Here is a 20,713-nt window from a genome sequence, read left to right as displayed (position 1 = left end):
TCTGTTATAGCAAAAAATAATTTAGCTGGTTAATAAGAGCACATCATTTAAAGATGTTTGATTCAAATTCACATACGTTTACACAAACATAATGGAATGTTTTTCTTCACGCTGTGTTTTACGTGAGTGTCCTTGGATGTCTGGCAGCTCCTAGTGACTGCTATAACATCACTACAGTCAATACCTGTACCTGAAGCAGCTGTTTTGGCCCCTCTGAACCAGACCCACTGTCTGACTTAATAAAAAGCAGAAATACTCAAACTTAAGTCCAGTTGAGATTATAAAACCAGTCCGTTGTGAAAGTAAAGTGTAGGCAATATGGTGGCAGGGTGTATGTGTGTCAGAAACACGAGCCTGGTGGAAGGTAAAGTAGAGTGGAGCTGCTGATCAGCTGAAGTCTCTGTTGGGGAGGATGGTGGGGGCCACCAGGGTCCAGACGTACAGGGCCAAACACACCCAGCTGGAGCTGATCTTCACCCACACAGCTGGCCACTTGCTGCTGATGCTGTAGGCTGCATCAGGGCTGTCAGAAGACAAACACAACCAAAGCTTATCTACTCATTTAATCATAAGGCAAAGCAAGGCAAGTTTATTTACGTATATAGCACAATTCAGATAGAAGGCAATTCAAAGTGATTTACAAGGGCATACAAAAACTCAATATTATACATTAGAAATTGCATTTAAGAGATAATAAAAACAAAGAACAAATACAAAACAAAACAAGCAAATACAAATTTATAAAAAAATAATAGAAATGACAAGGGAAACATAAAAGAGATTTGATTTAAAAGAACTTAGAGTTGCAGCAGACCTCACATTTTCTGGGAGTTTGTTCCAGATATGTGGTGCATAAAAACTAAAAGCTGCTTCTCCTGGTTTAGTCCTACCTTTCTGGGGACTGTAAGTTGGCCTGTCCCATAACAGCAGAGGAGGCTTCCATCTCCAAGGGCACAGTACATGTTGTTTGTACAATTATTTTTGTACTTTGTTTACACATACCAGGCTAATAAAGCAGATTCTGATAATTGGAGACTCAGACATTATACATTGATGGTGTTGGTCTATTTATGGGAATGTTTACTGTGAGAAGCCTGTAGAACAAAGTAAGCCTTGTCAGCAGGGCTGTGATCTCCACCAAACAAGAGCCTAGTTGTGGTTCAGTAAGATCCAGTGTGCAGGGACTGACCTGTACCAGTTGGTGAGGGTCATCATAATATAGAGTGAAGCCAGGAAGAGCATGAAGTGGAAGAAGGAGTAGCTGTACTGAAGCTCCAGGTCAGAGCTGCAGCCTTCCTCTGCCAGGATGGAGGAGTCTTTGGAGGCCATGGTCAACTTGTTCACCTGGCTGGTGCTGGACGAACTAATGCTGGGGACAAAACACACATGTTTTTAAAAGTGAGAACCGCAGTACATGAGAAAACATGTCTGCCATACAGCTTTTAATAAACTGAAAATGTGTCTATACAGCTTTTCTTCATATAACATGGTCTTCCTGAGCAGATGGTCAGAGCACTTGAGGGACCTTTCGTCCACACTGTTGGCTTAATAATAATAATAATAATAATAATAATAATAATAATAATAATAATAATGATAATACATCAAATTTTTATAGCGTTTTTCCCAGTGCTCAAAGACGCTTCACAAAAGCTAAACAAAACAAACAAACAAAATGTAACGTTTAAAGGTTAAAAGCAAGGGTGAAAAGGTGTGTTTTTAGGGCTGTTTTGAAGGATGAAAGAGTGTTGGTATTGCAGATGTCGTTGGGGAGGGCATTCCAGAGGGCGGGGGCGGCTGCAGCAAAGGCTCTGTCTCCCCAGGACCGGAGGTTGGTCTTGATAGGGTGGAGGAGGTTGGCATCGGCGGACCTGAGACAGCGGGTAAGAGTATGGTGGTGGAGAAGGTCCGAGAGGTAGGGGGGGCCAGGTTGTTGAGGGCTTTGAAGGTGATGAGTAATATTTTGAAATCAATCCGGTATTTGACGGGAAGCCAGTGGAAGTCTTGGAGGACAGGGGTGATGTGGTCTGAGCGGCGGGTGGATGTGAGCATACGGGCTACGGAGTTTTGAACATATTGTATAGGATGGAGTTACAGTAATCAAGGCGGGATGAAATTAATGCGTGGACCAGAGTTTCAGCGGCTGAGAGTGATAGGGAGGGACGGAGACGAGTGATGTTCCTGAGGTGGAAGAAGGCTGTTTTTGTAATGTGGTTTACATGGGGGAGGAATGAGAGGGTGGGGTCAAGGATGATACCTAAGTTGTGGATGTGAGTGGAGGGGGTGACAATGGAACCATCAATATTAAGTGAGAAGTCCTGGGTGGAGCGGGTGAGGGAGTTTGGGCCAATGATGAGGATTTCTGATTTATTGCAATTTAGTTTAAGGAAGTTGTGTTGCATCCAAGTGTTGACATCAGTAGTGGTGAGGGTGCAAGGGGTGCTGCAGAGATGGTGTTGGTGGAGAGGTAGATCTGAGTGCCATCAGCGTAACAGTGAAAATGGAGGCCATGTTGTCGGAGGATTTGACCGAGTGGGAGGATGTAGATGATGAAAAGTAGGCGACCAAGTACAGAGCCCTGGGGGACACCATGAGTGACTGGGGAGGTGGGGGATTTGCAGTTGTTGACTGAAATGAATTGGCGTCTGTCAGAGAGATAGGAAATGAACCAGGTGAGAGCGGTGCCAGTGATGCCAAGTGAGGACTGGAGGCGGGAGATGAGGATGGAGTGATTGTATCAAAGGCGGTGCTGAGGTCAAGGAGGATAAGGATGGAGAGGGAACCAGAGTCAGCAGAGAGGAGAATGTCATTTGTGACCTTTAAAAGAGCTGTTTCGGTGCTGTGTCTGGAGCGGAAGCCGGATTGGAAAGGTTCGTAGGGGTTATTGTAGTCGAGGTGTGATTTTAACTGCGAGGCAATGGTTATTTCTAAAAATGTTGATAGGAAGGGGAGGTTGGAGATGGGTCGGAAATTGCTGAGTGTTTCAGGGTCAAGTCCAGGTTTTTTAAGTAGGGCGGTGACAGCAGCAAGTTTGAGGGCGGGACTAGGCCAGTGGACAGAGAGGAGTTTATAATTGAGGTGATCAGGGGCAAGAGTGAGGGAGACAGGCCATGGCTAGGGTGGAGGGGATGGGGTCCAGGATGCAGGTAGAGGTTTTCATGCCAGTGAGAATGGCAGATAGGTCTGCTGGGGTGATTTCAGTGAATGAGGAGAGTGGGTGAATGGCTGCAGACGGTAGTGGAGGTTCCGAAGAAGAGACAGTGGAGGTGGAAGCGTTGATCAGTTGGCTGTGTATATTGTCTATTGTTCTTTGGATGTGTGAGAGAAATGAGATGCATTTAGTGACCGTGAAGGAGTTGGAGATGGGGTCCAGAGGTTTGAGAAGTTTGTTTATGGTGGAGAACAGAGTCTTGGGATTGTTGCTGCCTGATTGTATGATGGAGGAGTAGTAGGTGGAGTGTGCACTGTTGAGGGTGTCTTTGTAGAGCTGTTGGTGTTGTTTGTAGACATCTTTGTGGATAGTGAGACCGGTTTTATTGGTTAGCCGTTCGAGTTGGTGGCCCTTGGATTTGAGGTGATGGAGATGATCAGTGTACCAGGGGGTGGAGTGAGTGAAAGAGACAGTCTTTGTTTTTATTGGAGCGAGCTGATTGAGGCAGGAGGAGAGGGTGTCATTATAGACTGTGACAAGGTCAGTAGGGGAGGCGTTCTGGATGAAGGCGGAGTCAGGGATGGTATCGGCCAAAAGGGAGGACAGAGATGTGGGTTGGATTGATTTGAGATTCCGGAAAGTTATAGAGCGTTTTTGCTTGACGTTTGGTGTGGGGATGAGAATGTCCATGGTGATAGCCAGATTGTCGGAGATGGTGAAGTCGGAGCTGGATAGATTGCTGATGGTGATGCCAGTGGTGCAGACAAGGTCCAGTGTGTGTCCTTTTTTATGGGTTGGAAAATCTACATGTTGGGTGAAGTTGAAGATGTTTAGGATGTCCAGGAGTTCTGTAGAGGTTTTGGAGTCGGATGAGTCGACATGTATGTTGAAGTCACCAAGTAGCAGAATGGATGGAGTGATGGCACACAGTTGAGTCAGGAAGTCAGACAGGTCAGATAAGAAGGCTGAGTTGGGTTTGGGGGGGAGGGGGGGGGGCGATAAATGACTGCAGTAACCAGGGGTTTGGGTCCAGACAGTTTAAAAACAATGCGTTCAAATGAGAGGGGGGCCGGGATGGTGATTGTGCTTGTAGTGATGCTTTGTCTGAAAAATGTGGCTATTCCACCACCACGACCGTGGAGGTGTGGCTTATTGATATATGCATATCCAGCGGGTGTGGTCTGATTTAGTGAACAATATTCCTGTGGTTTTGCCATGTTTCAGTTATGCAGAGATAGTCCAGATTATTGTCAGTTATGAATTAATTGAGTATGAGGCCTTTGCTGTTTAGGGATCGGGTGTTGAACAGAGCAAATTTGAGATTTGGTTGCATTTGGACAGGCTGGGGTGCTTTGGCTAGGGGGCGGAGACAGGCAGATCGCATGTGTCGGTTATTGTGATGATGGAAGTCTCTGTGGCTGATGATGGTTTGTATAGGGAGACTTTCAGGTGTGAGTGTCAGTGACGGATGTGGCCAGCAGGGGGAACTGACGGGGGGAACAGTGATCTGAGTGGGCATGTGAAGATGGACGTTTCGGGGAGAAGGGGGTAAACAGTCATGCATGTGTGGTTGATTGAACAGTGTGCTGTAGGTTAGCCGTTAGAATTTGGTTACCTCGCCAGTTTGGGTGAATACCGTCTGGCCTGAATAAATCAGAACGGTCCCAAAACAGATCGAAATTATTGATGAAACCAAATTTAAGAGCTGTGCAGGTGGACTGAAGCCAGGTGTGGATGCTGAGAAGTCTGCTAAAGCGCCCCACTCCACGACCTAGAGAGGGGATGGGACCAGAAATTTAGACACTCTTGTCACAGGAACTTAACAAATGAAAGAGATTGTTAAAATCTTTTTTGATGAGCTCAGACTGCTGACGAGTGGTGTTGCATGTTCCGACATGAACAATCACACGTCTAACTGAGGACGGGAGGGAGCGCAGTAGCCCCGGAAGTTTGCTGGTGATGACGGGGACCATGGCTCCGGGGAAACAGTGGGTGGCAGCATTAAAAAAGCGCGTGTTCCTTATAATGGAGTCGCCAACTATTAATGTGGTCGGAAGGAAAAGGGGCCGAGGGGCTGACAGCCGTGGAATCTCGGAGCCAGAGAGTGGAATCTCGGTGTCTACGCTGCAGGGCCCAGCAGGGGAGAGTGGACGCGGGGCTTAAACATTGAGTATCAAAGTTCACCGTTGACCTTGAAACCAGCAGCTGGAAGATGAAGATCGCAGAGTTACGTATGTAACTCCGGTTCTATGAATCCTGGATGACCGCCAGAGGCGGTGCATTAAGCACTGGATATACATCTAGCGCATGCGCAGTTTCGAGTACCTATACCAAAAAAGTCACCTGTGACCCTCGTGACACCGGAAGGGCTATATAGCCCGGTGTCTACAGAGGATCTGTTCCCAGAATCTTCTCGCGAACCACGAGACTTCTGAGTGACCTGTTACTCTGGCGGTCATCCAGGATTCATAGAACCGGAGTTACATACGTAACTCTGCGTTCTATTTCATCCTTACTGACCGCCAGAGGCGGTGCATTAAGCACTGGATGGCCAATACCAACAACGTCACGAAGAATCCAAGCAACCAGCTCACTGGTTGGAGACAGTGGAGCTTGGCATAGGACCACCCCCATTGGATGGGAAATGGCGACGTTGAAAAACCTGGAAAATGTGCTAGGCGATGCCTTGGCACAGATGGTCCTCAGGGGCAGCCCTCTCAGGGCAGCCCATGATGCTGAGACACTCCTGGTTGAATGGATGGCGGGGGGCGTCCACTGGTCCCATGGACATGTGCAATGGTATGAACAATCCAGTGGGACAGCCCCTGCTTTGTTTAGAGCCTGACCCTTGTTGGGGCCCTAATAGCAAACAAAGAGCTGCTCCAACTGACGAATACAGGTGGTAGCAGAAATATAAGCCCAAAGAGCCCGCATCGGGCACAGTAGCTCAGACCTGCCCTCCTCAGCTGGGGGGCGGGGAAAGCGTGCCAGCTGGATGTGCTGGCTAAGGTGACTGCGTGGAAGCGACTTGGCGGAAACGCAGCCTTCGGCCACAGGGTGATACATGAGCCAGAGTTACACCTCCGGCATGTACCGTTCCCAGATAGGGCATGCAGCTTTGCAGGGGCTAAGGTGAGTAAAATTGCATCCCTCATGGACAGCCACCTCGACCTCCTCTGGACCAAAGGCTTAGAGGGAGGTAACAAGGCCTCCAGGACCAGCGGGAGGCCCCATGCCAGAGCCCTCGGGGCCCTAGGGGGACGCAGCCTCAAAGGCCCTCAATGAAAGAGGGACCCTAACCTGTGGCATCCTACCGTGGCACCATCAACCCCCTCGTGTAGGGGAGCAGATAACAGCCACCTCAACTCCCAAGGTGGAGTGAGAGCAGCCACTATCCAGGAGGGGCCGCAGAACTCCAGAACAGGGGACACAGCGCAGTGCACTGGGTCCACAGCTCTAGCTGCAAACCAATTGGAGAACAGTTTCCACCTGTTCCCAACTGCCTCCTGGTTGATGCTGCCCTGGTATTCAGGACAGTAACCCTGAAGGTGCAATCACTCAGCAGTGAGTCGGGCCCTGTAGTGGCCAAGCCCAGAGCTGAAGGCGAACGTGGGTCAGGATGCCAGATCTGACCCCCCAGCTGTGACAGGAGGTCCCTGGCGAGCTGCAGCAGAGCCTGAGCAGCAGACCAACACGGCAGTTTTACCGGGAGAGCACTGTCTTCACCGGTAAGTAACTGAATGGAAAAGCACCCTTCCCTTTTCTTTTTCTTTTTAAAAGAAAGAGTTACCAAACAAATGTGGTAACCTAGAACACAGCTTAGCTGCTTCTATCCATAAACAAAAAAGCTATAATTAGCAGCTACGAATGCTGGAGGGGAGCTGAGGTGCTGCCTCAACAACAAAGTAGCTTAGCACTGCACAGTGTTACCGGGAGAGGACGCGAGAGCGCTGTCTTCACCAGTAAGTGACTGAGTGGAACACATAGCAGTGTTACCAGGAGAGGGCGCGAGACCGCTGCCTTCACCAGTAAGTGACTGAATGGAAGAAAATAGATTCAGTGTGAACCCTGCTGCTAATTACCAATACAAACGGTGGCTCTAACAGTTGAGAGACAAGCGTCTGTTGTGACCATCTCCTGGCGGAATGGAATGGCGCCCATGGGCACACCCGCCGACAGATATGCCCTCTGTCTACATCGAGACAGAGAAGGGGAGACACTGCTGAGGTACCCTGAGCCTCCTCTGCCTGTGTCTCTGTAATGGTGACGGGGCTGCTGCCACATACCACTTAATATACGCAGAACCAGGGACGGCCCAAACGGAAGAGCCCTGAACTGGTACACCTTGCCCAGAAATGCAAAGGGGGAGGACCCCCTGTGACCCTGGGCAGTAGGGACGTGAAAGAAGCATCTTTCAGGTCTAATGACACAAACCAGCCCGCCTGAGCGATAGCCTGGAAGACATCTGCAACACGCAGAATGTGGAAGGGAAGAACATTGAGGAACTGATTCAGCCCTCTCAGTCCAGAATGGGGCGAACCCGCCCTCCTTCTTTGGTACCAGAAAATAGGTTGGGTAGACCCTATCGAGCATCGATTAGCGCCCCTAAGGGCCCTGGGGGGGGCGGAGGCTGGGCGCCAGACCCCCTGGCGCCTCAAATGCCGACTGTAGCGCCGTAACTGTTACGGTGCTGGTCAAAATGCGCTGAGAAGCGCTGGCCATTGCTTGTCCACCTGGACGTGGCTGAAGCTATCGGCACGGGGTACCACAGAGGTACCATTTCGCTCTGGGGCCTGAGGTGCAGCTGGCCCAACGTCTGGCCTGGGCCGACTGGAAGAGAACGGAGGGTCTGTTGACACACCTCCGACTGGGGGGACTGCGCCAGCCAACCCCCGCGGCGCCAACGTATCAGTTGACCTCACCCTGTCTAGCTCCTTAGTCATAATGCAAAGTCTGCAGTGAAGCATCACTGAGGGTCTGTCATTCCGACCCCGCCAAAGGCTTGTGGCTGGCTTCGGAGCTGCAATTCCTACCCCCGGGTTAAGGTGGAAACCACCCAGGGGTCCATAGAAATATAATACAGTCAGCCCAGAACCTACGCTGCTGCTGGGAAAAACAGCCAGCGGCCGGCCCTGATGCCCGAGCACCTGGCCCCCAGGCCTCTAGGGGGAGGGGGGTACCGGTGAGGTTCTGAGGCCCGAGGCTGCCCGGAGGACGGGCGGGCGGGGGCACGAAAGTTATCAGTAGGCTGCTGGGCGGGCCGCTGAGTGGGCCGCCGAGACTTGCGTAGGCCATCGTCTCTCGCTGGATGAGAACGTGCCTGAGAGTGGCTCTGGGGGGCAGCCGAGGAGTCCCTAGGCCTGCCAGGAGTGGACACACTCTTGCGAATAGACCCGAAAGCTGCTGGCTGGTCTCCCAAGCTTGGGCAGCCCGCTCCGGCGTCTCCAGGGCAGCTGATCTAAACAGCTCCCCCGGCGTCACAGGCCCAGCGGAGGGCCCTCCTGCACCTCTCCGTCAGAGGCGACTTAGCCAGCCAAACCTGGCGGCGAGTCTGGACAAGGGTGAACATAACGTGCCCTAAGTCCCTGGACATGAGGGCAACAGCCTGCAGTGACGCATCGCTACGCCTCTGCAGAGATGGCTCAACTGCAGCTTGTTGCAGAGAGGTTGAGAGCGCCAGCATTAGGTGGGTGAGAGAGTCGCCTACCCAACCCATACGTGCCGCTGTATCGTAGGCCTTTAAAAGCAGGTCGTCCGCGACCCTGCACTGGGGCCGGGGACACCTGGCATCCAGCTTCATCGGGAGCCAAAGGCAGGCTCAACGGGTGGCATGCAACCCAGCCCATATTGCGCTGGAGCCCGCATGGCAGCCAAGGCCCGAGCACTGGGACTAGGATGACTTGGCATCCTTCCAGCACACGTGTAGCTCCTTTAAGTACTCCTCCGAAGGAGGGACAGAGAAAGAGGCTGTGGCAGGGCTGCACCTGAAAAAGGCGCTAGGCTGAGCCACTCCTGCCTGAGGAGCATCGAGCCCCAGGCAAGCCAGAGCCGCACGGCTACCAGGTTGCAGAGTCAGGAGGAGCTCCTGTATCCTCACCATGTCGGACGACAAGCGATCCACCTTGGATGCTAGTTCGTTCCTAGCCCTTTTCCTGGGGGGGAGGGGGAGGCACTGCTCTACCCCGACGCCAAGACCGGCCGGGCTGGGCCGAAGGAAGTGGTGTCATTGAGGGAAGGTTGACAGCCGTCGGACGCTCCGCCGCTGCCAGTCTAGCCACCCTGAGTGCCAAGGGCATGGAGCCGCAGTTCATACAGGCCCTCTCAGTAAGGCCCTCCCACAAATGCTCAAAGCCGAGACACGAGGGGCAGCGATCATGGCCATCGTCAGGCTCTAGGAGGGCCACACAGGCACCACACACATGAGCCATCAGCAGAATACTGGGAGAGGGAGCGAAAGCACTGCCTTCACCAGTAAGGTACTTACTCAAAAAACACAAGACAGTGTTACCGGGAGAGGACGCGAGAGCGCAGTCTTCACCAGTAAGTGTCTGAAAAGAAATATACAACAGTGTTACCAGGAGCAGACGCGAGAGCGCAGCCTTCACTGGAAAGTGACTGAGCTCAAATACACAACAGTGTTACCAGGAGAGGACGCGGGAGCGCAGCCTTCACTGGAAAGTGACTGAAAAGAGATACACGGCAGTGTTACCAGGAGCGGACGCGAGAGCGCAGCCTTCACTGGAAAGTGACTGAAAAGAGACACACAGCAGTGTTACCAGGAGCGGACGCGAGAGCGCAGCCTTCACCAGTAAGTGACTGAGCTCAAATATACAGCAGTGTTACCAGGAGAGGACGCGAAAGCGCAGCCTTCACCGATAAGTGACTGAACAGAATACACAGCAGTGTCGTGTTAACAACCAGTGTTAACCTTAAGTTAAGCATTTCACAACTGTACACTTAAAAAGTTATATTATAACCAATACAAGGGGTGGGTTCCGAAAAACCACTCTGCAGTACTACCAGGAGAGGACGCGAGAGCGCTGCCTTCACTGGAGAGTGACTGAAAAAGAGATACACTGAACAATCCTCTTTTTTTTTTTTTTTTCAAAAATAGTTACTAAACAAATGTGGTAACAACCGAGCTGCTTCTATTAGCAAACAGGGAAGCTATAATAATAGCTACAAGCGCCGGAAAGGAGCGGGCACGCTAAGCGCTGTACAGTGTTACCAGTAGCCTAAGTGACTGAACTCAAATATACAACAGTGTTACCAGGAGCGGACGCGAGAGCGCAGCCTTCACTGGAAAGTGACTGAGCTCAAATACACAACAGGGTTACCAGGAGAGGACGCGAGAGCGCAGCCTTCACCGATAAGTAACTGAAAATAAATACACAGCAGTGTTACTAGGAGCGGACGCGAGAGCGCAGCCTTCACCAGTAAGTGACTGAGCTCAAATATACAGCGGTGTTACCAGGAGCGGACGCGAGAGCGCAGCCTTCACCAGTAAGTGACCGAAAAATAAATACACAGCAGTGTTACCAGGAGCGGACGCGAGAGCGCAGCCTTCACCGATAAGTGACTGGAAATAAATACACAGCAGTGTTACCAGGAGCGGACGCGAGAGCGCAGCCTTCACTGATAAGTGACTGGAAATAAATACACAGCAGTGTTACCAGGAGCGGACGCGAGAGCGCAGCCTTCACTGATAAGCAACTGAAAAGATACTTTATTATTATTATTATTATTATTTTTTCAAACGAAAAGTTTACCAGCAAAAAAAAAAAATGTGGCAAGAAACAGCCGAGCTGTCTCTATCAAAGGGAAGCTATATCTTAGCGGCTACACACAGTGGGGGAAAGCCAATTAAGCTGACCCACCATCAAAGTAGCGGCGATAGCTCCTTCAGCGCTACACAGCTAAACAGCCCCTGGAGGACGGACTCACCGTTACTCCGACCTCTTTGGTCGCGAGGCTGCACCGTTAGCAGTTAGTTAGCACAATCCTTCCAAAAAATACGAACGGGTTGTCCGCACGCGGTACTCTCACTGCGTCGCGAGAAGATGAAAGGAACAGATCCTCTGTAGACACCGGGATATAGCCCTTCCGGTGTCACGAGGGTCACAGGTGACTTTTTTGGTATAGGTACTCGAAACTGCGCATGCGCTAGATGTATATCCAGTGCTTAATGCACCGCCTCTGGCGGTCAGTAAGGATGAAATAGAACACGTGATGATGGAGAGGTCCAGAGCAGTAATGTGAGGATCAGACCAAACTTTGAAACTCTCTTTACATCTTTAGTTTTGAATTAGAGAAGATGCAGAAATGCTCCAATTTGTCCATTTGAATAAATTATGCATTTGTTATATTATTATGTCATAGTGAAAAGTACTCATGTGGAATGTATGTAAACAAAGTACTGAGCCTCGGTCCTGGGACAATTTTTTTTTCTCCTAAAGACAGCCCATATTATTGACATGATCTGAGTTGAAACCATGGGGTTCATCAAACACTGCTTTATTTGCTGTTTGTTTGAGCTGACTGCTAGCTTTGGGGATCAGGGCCAAACAAGAATCAGTTCCAATATATCAGGTTCCACTTCTCAATGTAGGCCCATTGCACAGCGACAACTTAACCAGAAATCCCACTACTGACATTATTTCATGTGAAGATTGCATAGTACTTGACAGGAAAGAGAAGAGAGCACAGGCTGGTTTGGTCATAGTGTTTTATATGGGAGTCAACACGGCAGTATAGGCCTACCTTGAGGAAAGGATGCACAGGACGAATATAGCCAGCCCCACTATGTTCTGGGCATCCCACCACTGTATGTACGGGGCGGTCAGGTTAGGTTCCTCTGTGCCAATGATCACCACAGCTGTCTGGTTCTCCACCTCCAGAGGGGCCAGTGTGGGGGCTGCCATCTGCTGGAGGAGACTCAGCAGGTTGGGATTACACGATCGGTCTGAGGACGGGACAAACAACAGGCACAACTTTTGAATCTACATCCCAGTGTGTAAAGAGAAATTGTGACATGGATTTATTCTGATAGAAAAGATGAGAACTCATATCCCTTTACATCTGTTTAATACATGTTCTTGGAAAAGGCAGTTTGCAAGTTAAAGGTTGACTATGCAACATTTTCATTAAAAAACAAAGTCTTGAGTCACACAAAAATAATCCGACTCAATTATCACTTTTGCCTCACTAGAATGAGTTGTGGTTTATCTGTACAGTGGGGTATAGCTATCGGTGGAGCTATGTCTGAATCTTCTGTTTACAAAAACAAAACTAACAAATGTTATTATGTAAAATACAGCCAAAGGGGAGGGGACTGTGCAAATAAAGACACCACCACATATTCTAGTGGGGCAGAAGTGATCATTTAGTGGGATCATTTTTGAGCAGGAAATACTTTGTATTTTCATAAAAATGTTGCATAGTGTGCCTTTAAGAACATGATATCAATGAAATCCATACCTTGAAATGGTCCCTTAAACCATTTGTGTTTGGATAGTTTGGACATACTACGCAGGAATGAATTTAATACAACATGTTGCACTACCCAAAGAGCAACACTCAAGGGATGCCACAATGATTTGAAGACTTATAGTTCATCCCTGCATTCCCACAACATCCCACATGCATTTCGAACAAAGCATTAAATCAATAACTCATAGTCATACGACATAAAAAAGGAGGCTACAACGCAGAAAATAATGCCCAGGACCAAAATATGTTCCTGTTGCTTGTTATGGGATAATGAATTGCATTTCCTCAAATCATGAATGCATAATTGTGATAACAGCAATATTCAAGCAAACCTTCTCACCAGGCTCATTGGTCATGGCAGACCAGGTGAGATACATGGTGTACAGGGTGATGATGGAGGACGGGAGAAGACCTGACCGGGGCTGGGACTCCTGGACAATCAAGCAGAAACAATCTTAACAGTAATAAACTCCATCTACTGTAGTAAGATGTGGCTGAAATTATGAAAAAGACAGTGGACTTCTTCTGTCATATAATGAAAACAACATGTTATATATAACTTTCTGTCCTGTACCTGTACTTTGTCCAACACAGAGACAACAGAAGCCAGGATGCAGAACAGCATGTTGAAGCTGATGAAGAACTTGTTGACTTGGCATCCATCAGGCTTGGTGTAGAAGAGGAAGAAGAGCACCACAGCAGTGAACGACAGGCTGTAGTTGAGGATTGTCACCGCTAGCAAAGCTAAAAACACAAGGAAGAAAAGAAAAGGTATGTCTGATTTTAAAAAGAGAAAAAAACATAAACATTCATAAAATAAATCACTTTTTCATGTGTTGTTCATTTTCAATGTATTTTCAGGTAGGCAACTTCTCTTCTTCCATTTGGTTGATATAAGTCTCCAACAACATCACATTCAGGAAGTGTAGTCTATGTCTCTGTGTGGGATTGTAAAGAGTGTAAACAGTACATTCTAAGAAGACTCTTAAAGATGTGTGCAGCATGTAATATTGACTGACCTGCATACCAGCCACTGGATTGGCCTGTCTCCATGTTGTCCACCCAGGACTCATTCCAGGAGTGAGCCATGTCCACCAGCAGCACCAGCTGGATTAGAATAAAGAAGAAAGCTCCAGCCGAGCCCAGTACAAAGCACACTGTGAGGACAGAGGCACAGGGCATTGCTTTACTCAGGCCATCAGATACTGTTACAACTGTATGCTGGAAGTCATGATAGAAAGCTCTTACTGTAGGTAAAAGCTCCATCTGGAATGGAAAAGGCAGCCACTGTAACTGCCACCAAGGCGGCAAACTTAAAGAACCAAAATCTGAAGAAAAAAAATCTTAATGACAGAGTTCACAGTAGAAAGCACATGCACATACGCAATATTGCCAAAAGTATTGGCTCACCTGCCTTGACTCGCATATGAACTTAAGTGGCATCCCATTTTAATCCATAGGGTTGAATATGACGTCGGTCCACCCTTTGCAGCTATAACAGCTTCAAATCTTCTGGGAAGGCTTCCCACAATGTTTAGGAGTGTGTTTATGGGAATGTTTGACCATTCTTCAAAAAGCGCATTTGTGAGGTCACACACACTGTTGTTGGACAAGAAGGCGTGGCTCTCAGTCTCTGCTCTAATTCATCTAAAAGGCGTTCTATTGGGTTGAGGTCAGGACTGTGCAGGCCAGTCAAGTTCATCCACACCAAACTCTCTCATCTATGTCTTTATGGACCTTGCTTTGTGCACTGGTGCATTGTCACGTTGGAACAGGAAGGGGCCATCCCCAAACTGTTCCCACAAGTTTCGGAGCATGGAATTGTCCAACATCTCTTGGTATCCTGAAGCGTTTCCCCTCCACGAAACTTTACACTTGGCACAATGCAGTCAGACAAGAACCGTTCTCCTGGCAGAGGCCAAACCCACGCCTGCACAGTCCTGACTTTAGGACACTCCTTTTAAGAGTGAAAATTCTTCCCAGAAGAGTTGAAGCTGTTATAGCTGCAAAGGGTGGACCAATGCCATATTAAACCCTATATGCTGTAGCTTATACAGCTGAAATGTTCGTCCTTCAACATGTGTAGGACAGTAGGACTTTACACAGAAACACGGTGTGGGTGATCATCTGACGCATATGATTTTGGCTATACTGCCTTAAGAAGCGTAACACTCAGGTCTCTTAGAACATTAATTAATCTACAAACTGGCCTTGGCCATGCACATCTTTTAATTGTTTGCTGCTGTGGCTAGCTAACGTTATGTTGCTAAGATAAACACAAACTTTATTAAAGCTGGGGTATGTGATTTCTTATTGGTCAAAGTTAACATGAGCTGAAAACTTTGACCAATCACAGCGAGGCTCCGATTCTCTGTTCTTATTGGCTGTTGGGACTGTCCATTCACTTTGGCACGACTTTGTTGGTTTAGAGCAGGGGTTCTCAACCTTTTGCAAGCTGGGCCCCCCCAAAGCTGGGTCATTGCAGTTGGGCCCCCCCACCGACCCTGACAACCCCCCCCCCCCCCCCCCACACACACACACACACCACCCAACACAGATAGATAGATAGATAGATAGATAGATAGATAGATAGATAGATAGATAGATAGATAGATAGATAGATAGATAGATAGATAGATAGATAGATAGATAGATAGATAGATAGATAGATAGATAGATAGATAGATAGATAGATAGATAGATAATCTATTATTGTTATTATCACAAGGGCTAGGCCAGTGGCGCACCTTTGAGTTGAACATTGGGTTTAGGGTTGGGGTCCGGAAATTTCTTATATTTTAACGTTAAATTCTGGTGCACTTTAAAAGCTAATTATGAGATTGTATCAATGAGACACTGAGGAAATGTGTTTTTTTTTAAAATCTCCTTAGAAGAGAAGAAAATAGTAGCCTAAATAGAACATACACAGAATAAATTCTACAATAGGTATACCTGTTATGAAAAAGCTTCACAAAACAAAGTCTATGATCAATGGGAAACACTGCTGTCTGACAACCCAGTTCAGAGAATGTTTCAACTATTGAGTCTTGGATTTGGAAAGTGGCCAGATTTAGCTCAAAATGCTACCTGCGATTAATGTGCTGTGCAGCCTGACCGCGGAGTTGTGTGTGTCTCAGTGGCGATACCAGGAAATTTTGACTGGGGGTGGCCAAGGTGGGCCACAGAGCTAGAGTGGGGTGGCCATCGCACCCCTGAATGAATAGCATGTGATATGCTGTACAACCAATTCAAAGATGATTTATAATCTCAAATGCCCAAATCATGTTAGTATCCATTGTAATGTTTGTCAGAAAACTAAACCCCTGAAGGGGGGTCTGGGGGCATCCCCCCAGAAGATTTTTTTGTGTTTTTAACATGTAATCTAAGCATTCTGGTGCATTCTGGCGAAGATAATAAAGGAAAAAGTCAATATTTATTTCAGTTCAGATGAATAGTAAAATTAGCAAGACAACACAACTTGCAACACAAGCACACTTATGCTGTTTTCAAGACCTTTGCTGACCAGAGACCAGTTCTAGTGGCCACAGTCCTACCATTAATTCAGTACTTGAAAATTGCAAACTGATCTCATATCAGTGGATTGGAGTGTTTGTGTGATGAACTTGGCAACTACCTATCAAAAAAAGTTAAGAAAGAAAAAAAATACATATCATCTCTGAACTAGGCTACATATCAGGAAAAAAATTGAAATTACAAAAAAAAAAAAAAATTAAGATTTTTTATTTTTTTTTCCATCCCCCTCGCGCCCCCCCCGGTAGAGTGTCCGCGCCCCCCCGGTTGAGAACCACTGGTTTAGAGCATGTCAGGGAGGGACCATAGGGGAGGGACCAAAGAGAACAAGTGGAGCGGTTGAGGTATTTGGATTTGAATCTCTATCCCAAATGCCATTTTCTCCCCAAATCCTCCACCCCAGCTTTAAGAGCAGCTGAAGAGTCCTGAGACAGCTTTCTGCCCAGGATGAGCATCTTCTGATCTTCAGAATTCAATATAGGTTTAGTCAGCAGGCAAACAGCAAGACCTAAGTGAAAAATAGTGTCATCAAATGATAAAATAAATGACTAACATATATAATTACAATATCTATAAATAAGCCAAATACTTAAACAGTTATCAATTATCTCCTATAGAAGAACCATGATAAGAAAATACAATTTGATAACATGATGTTAATGAGCACTTCCAGAGCAGCAGCTGTTCAAACATGGGTTAAAAATATTAGTTTGACAGCATTGAAATTCAAATACTTCAAACTGACTAGTTGAATACAGAACATGCTGCCTCCCACAGCCAAGAGATATCTTTTTAAGAATAATCCTTCTTTGAATATCTAAGGAGGACGAAGTGCAAACAGTAATGTGCTGTAGATCCGTAATGAACATAATGATGCAGCAGTAGTAGAGAATCCCAAGGTTACAAAATGTGTGTGTGAGATAAAGGCCATCTTTCAAAATGCTGAACAACTCTGAGCTAGTGTTAGAGAAGAAAGAGAGAGGAAGCCAGGCTTCTTTTTTTCATTTAGCCTAAGGTTTAGTAGAAAGACACATTAGTGTGTATATGTATGGCTGTGGTTACTGCGGTGCTTACCCATTGTGGATCGCAGCACGGGGGTCTCTGCTGTTCTTCATGTTAATCAGAAGAATGGAAAAGCCCAGGAACCAAATACTCATTCCAAAGCAGAAACGGTACACTCCCTTGTAGCCTACAAACATTTCACAGTTGAAATCAGCCTGGTAGCCGGGAATTGAAGAGCCTGCACCATCTTCACAGAAGCCTGGAATCTATAGAAAAAAATCATATTTTAAAGGGTGCTCCGAGGAGCTTTCAGTTTGGGGTAATTCTTGCACCCCCTTTGGACAAAAGCGGTAGTGTTTTTACACCTGTAGTTCCTGGCTGAGCGTACCCATGACAAAGGCATTAAGAAAAACTATGTAAAAATAGCATTCTTTGCACTGAGGGTGTGGTTTGCTGTTAAATGTAATTTATGATCATAAGAGGAAAAATTAGACTGTTTCAGAAATATCTAAAAGTTCCTCGTAGTACCTTTAATACAGTATATCACTAAAAATCTATATGTAATATGGTAGAACAGTCATCCTCCACCTTATTCGGCTTATTGGGCGGCAGTGGCGAAGTGGGTAGGGAGATCGCCTCTGGAGTGCAGGGTCGGAGGTTCGATCCCCCGTCTCCCCGCCACATGTCGAAGTGTCCCTGAGCAAGACACTGAACCCCAAATTGCTCCTGATGGTTCAGAGAGCGCCTTGCATGGCAGCTACTGCCGTGCGTGTATGAATGGGTGAATGTGGTAAGATATGTAAAGCGCTTTGGGGCTGAGAAAATCGGCTAGAAGGCGCTATATAAGTCAAGTCCATTTACCATTTATTCTCCACAAGTGGCTGAGTGCATGTGTGGACCAAGACAATGGTAAGGTCTGGATGCTTGGCCACATCTAATGTAACTAACTACATTTACTCAAAAACTGTACAAGCTTGAGGCACTTGTACTTTACTTGAGTATTTTCTTTTCATGCTACTTTATACTTCTACTCCACTACAATGCAGTAGATAATATTCTACTTTTTACTCCACTACATTTATCTGATAGCTTAAGTTACTAGTTACTTTCTAATTACGATTTTTGTTCACGAAACATATAAGAGTTTATAAATTATCGTTTAACTACTACCCAACAATATGCAGGCCTACAAACACTACTCGATCAATTGATGACTTGTCTGTCAAAATACATTTTCTTGTGACTATTTTAAGTAATTTTTGAAACAATCGATCTATGAATCGAAAAATATTTGATTTTGATATTTACACAAATACTCTTGATACTTATATACTCAATACTTAAATACTATAAAATCAGATACTTTTGTGCTTTTACTCAAGTGTTATTCTAATAGGTGACGTGTCAATTTTCTAGTAAGGTATCTTACTCAATTGTGGTTTTCAGCTACTCTTTACAACACTGTCTCTATCCTGATGGGAGTGCTCTCTTACTGGATGATGGCCCAATACCTTACCCACCACATTATGTTGGGCTGTGCTTTTGATCTATCACCAGTCTCTGTAGAAATGTTTATAGAAATGTACTGTATATAAACATCATCTCTACCCTTCTGAGCTGCTGATGAGCCCCCGGCGAGAGCATGAGGCAGGCCAGGCCGGTCCCCAGCAGCAGGGTGGAGGCGTAGATGACCCTGGTCAGAGTGGATGGCTTGCTGCTCACACACAGGCCACACAGCAGACAACTTCCACTGCCGCAGAGGCACAGAGCCTGGGGACAAACACAACTCACATTTCACCATCTACCTGGAAAAGTAGTTTCTACGGGTTAGAATCCGGCCTGTGGTCGTTCTCTGTATGTCATTCCCTCTCTGCCTCTCCAAACTATCCAATAAAGCATGACAAATGAAAAAAAAATTATAATAATTTAAAAGAAAAAAATCTAAAAATCAGTGATCTCTTCTTTAAATTAAATTAGAAACTATGGCAAAGATACATTTTTTTTAATAAAAAATACATAGGCAGAATAGGCTGGGGTCAAAATTACCCCAATACATTTTTTTAAAGCAGAAATGAGAAGAGAATCAGAAAACAATAATATTGGGTCATGTGGAACACATTTATTGAAAAACTCATGAAAAATTGGAATGATAGAATAAAATACCAGTGAGATATGACAAGATGTTTACCTCTGGTACCCACTCAGGTAGGGAGGGTTAAGGGAGGACCTTAAAATTATGCAGATGCTTCCATAAAGATGCTACAATGGAGCTATTCTTCAGCTTCAGCTTCAACTGCTTAAAGCTTTTGCTGACACTGTCAATTCTGCTTCCAACACCTAAACATCAGCAAACACTTTACACTTTCAGGTATCGGGAACAAAACAACCCAATTAACTTCGAATTGGTGCTAGAAGTAAAGCACTACCACTCCAACACTTCAGGTGACATCTTCTCACACTCTATCTGATTGTCCTGGTTCTAATTACTTACCGGGGGAACTTCCAGCGCATTGAGCTCCTGCACTGCTGTTGACATTTCAACTTCTTCAGGGCTTGAACTTCATCCGAACTGTCTACTCTATAGCTTGTCCATTTTCATTTCTTTACATAACTGCGTTTCAACTGCCACTTCAACTACAACTTCACATGTTTCAGTATTTAACTATTTCAAATGTTTGGATTGCAAAAGTGGCACAAGAAAAAGAAAGAAAACTAAAAATTAAACAATAAATAAACAAAACAAAAAAACGCCCAAAAATGTATGCATGATTTTCTTGCATTCTTTTACAATGAATATGAGGAGTGATATCATATCATAAAAAGAATCCCATGTTGTGGTCATAATGGTAAATCAGATTATTATTCGTCACCCGAACGTCATCTGCCAAGGCATCTGAGGAACACCAACCTTTGTCTGAACTAAGGGCTTGAATGAATCTAATATTAAGCATTTATCCTATTCAACTCTAGAACAAATCTACAAGCATTACATGGTTATTTTGTAGACATCTACCATGGAAAACATATATATATAAATAGACTGATAGGGAGATTCTCATAGGATGCATTGAACAAATTCCCGTTGTGGAAAAAGGACTGTGAAGACTTCCTTGCCTGTTAACTGTAGGACCCATGGATACAGAATTAAAGGCTGATAACACTCCATGCATTTAGTGAGGTAATGCTTTATGGCGTTGGTTACCTTACCTAACTGTGTGAATAGACAAGCCATAACGCACTGCCTCACTAAAGACACCAAAGTATATAGTTGTATCGTTTGTTTTTAATTTTTTTCTCATCCAGTCAAATCTGCAGCAAACATTCTAAGTAAACAAGTTACATAATGTATTGCATATGGGTGAATGGGTAGCAATGTAACTTGAAAAAAAATGGACTTTCCCAGACTTTCTCCTGTCCCTTTCATATAAAATCTAGTAAATGTATGAGAAGCAACCGGGTTGGATTTTCCTTGGAAATCCAAAGGATGTGCTGAGTTTCTCCGAGTTCCGGAGCACATACACAGGAGAAGAAGAAGCTCAA

General features: G+C 46.1%; 1 protein-coding gene across 1 annotated transcript; it reads right to left on the bottom strand.

Annotated features, from left to right (window-relative positions):
• Positions 1 to 387: 387 nt before the first annotated feature.
• serinc3 (serine incorporator 3) lies at positions 388 to 19,709 on the bottom strand (the record flags this gene model as incomplete). Its single annotated transcript, XM_080026590.1, has 10 exons — positions 388 to 523; positions 1,190 to 1,369; positions 11,912 to 12,113; positions 12,981 to 13,071; positions 13,215 to 13,384; positions 13,660 to 13,797; positions 13,889 to 13,968; positions 17,246 to 17,439; positions 18,782 to 18,943; positions 19,665 to 19,709. 10 exons carry the CDS (start codon positions 19,707 to 19,709, stop codon positions 388 to 390), a joined length of 1,398 nt encoding a protein of 465 aa, XP_079882716.1.
• Positions 19,710 to 20,713: the final 1,004 nt, after the last annotated feature.

Source organism: Ammodytes marinus (assembly GCF_949987685.1).
Source record: "Ammodytes marinus genome assembly, chromosome: 4".
NCBI lineage: Eukaryota > Metazoa > Chordata > Actinopteri > Uranoscopiformes > Ammodytidae > Ammodytes > Ammodytes marinus.
The sequence above is the reverse complement of the archived record's forward strand: the minus strand, read 5'-3'. Positions and strand labels throughout refer to the sequence as shown.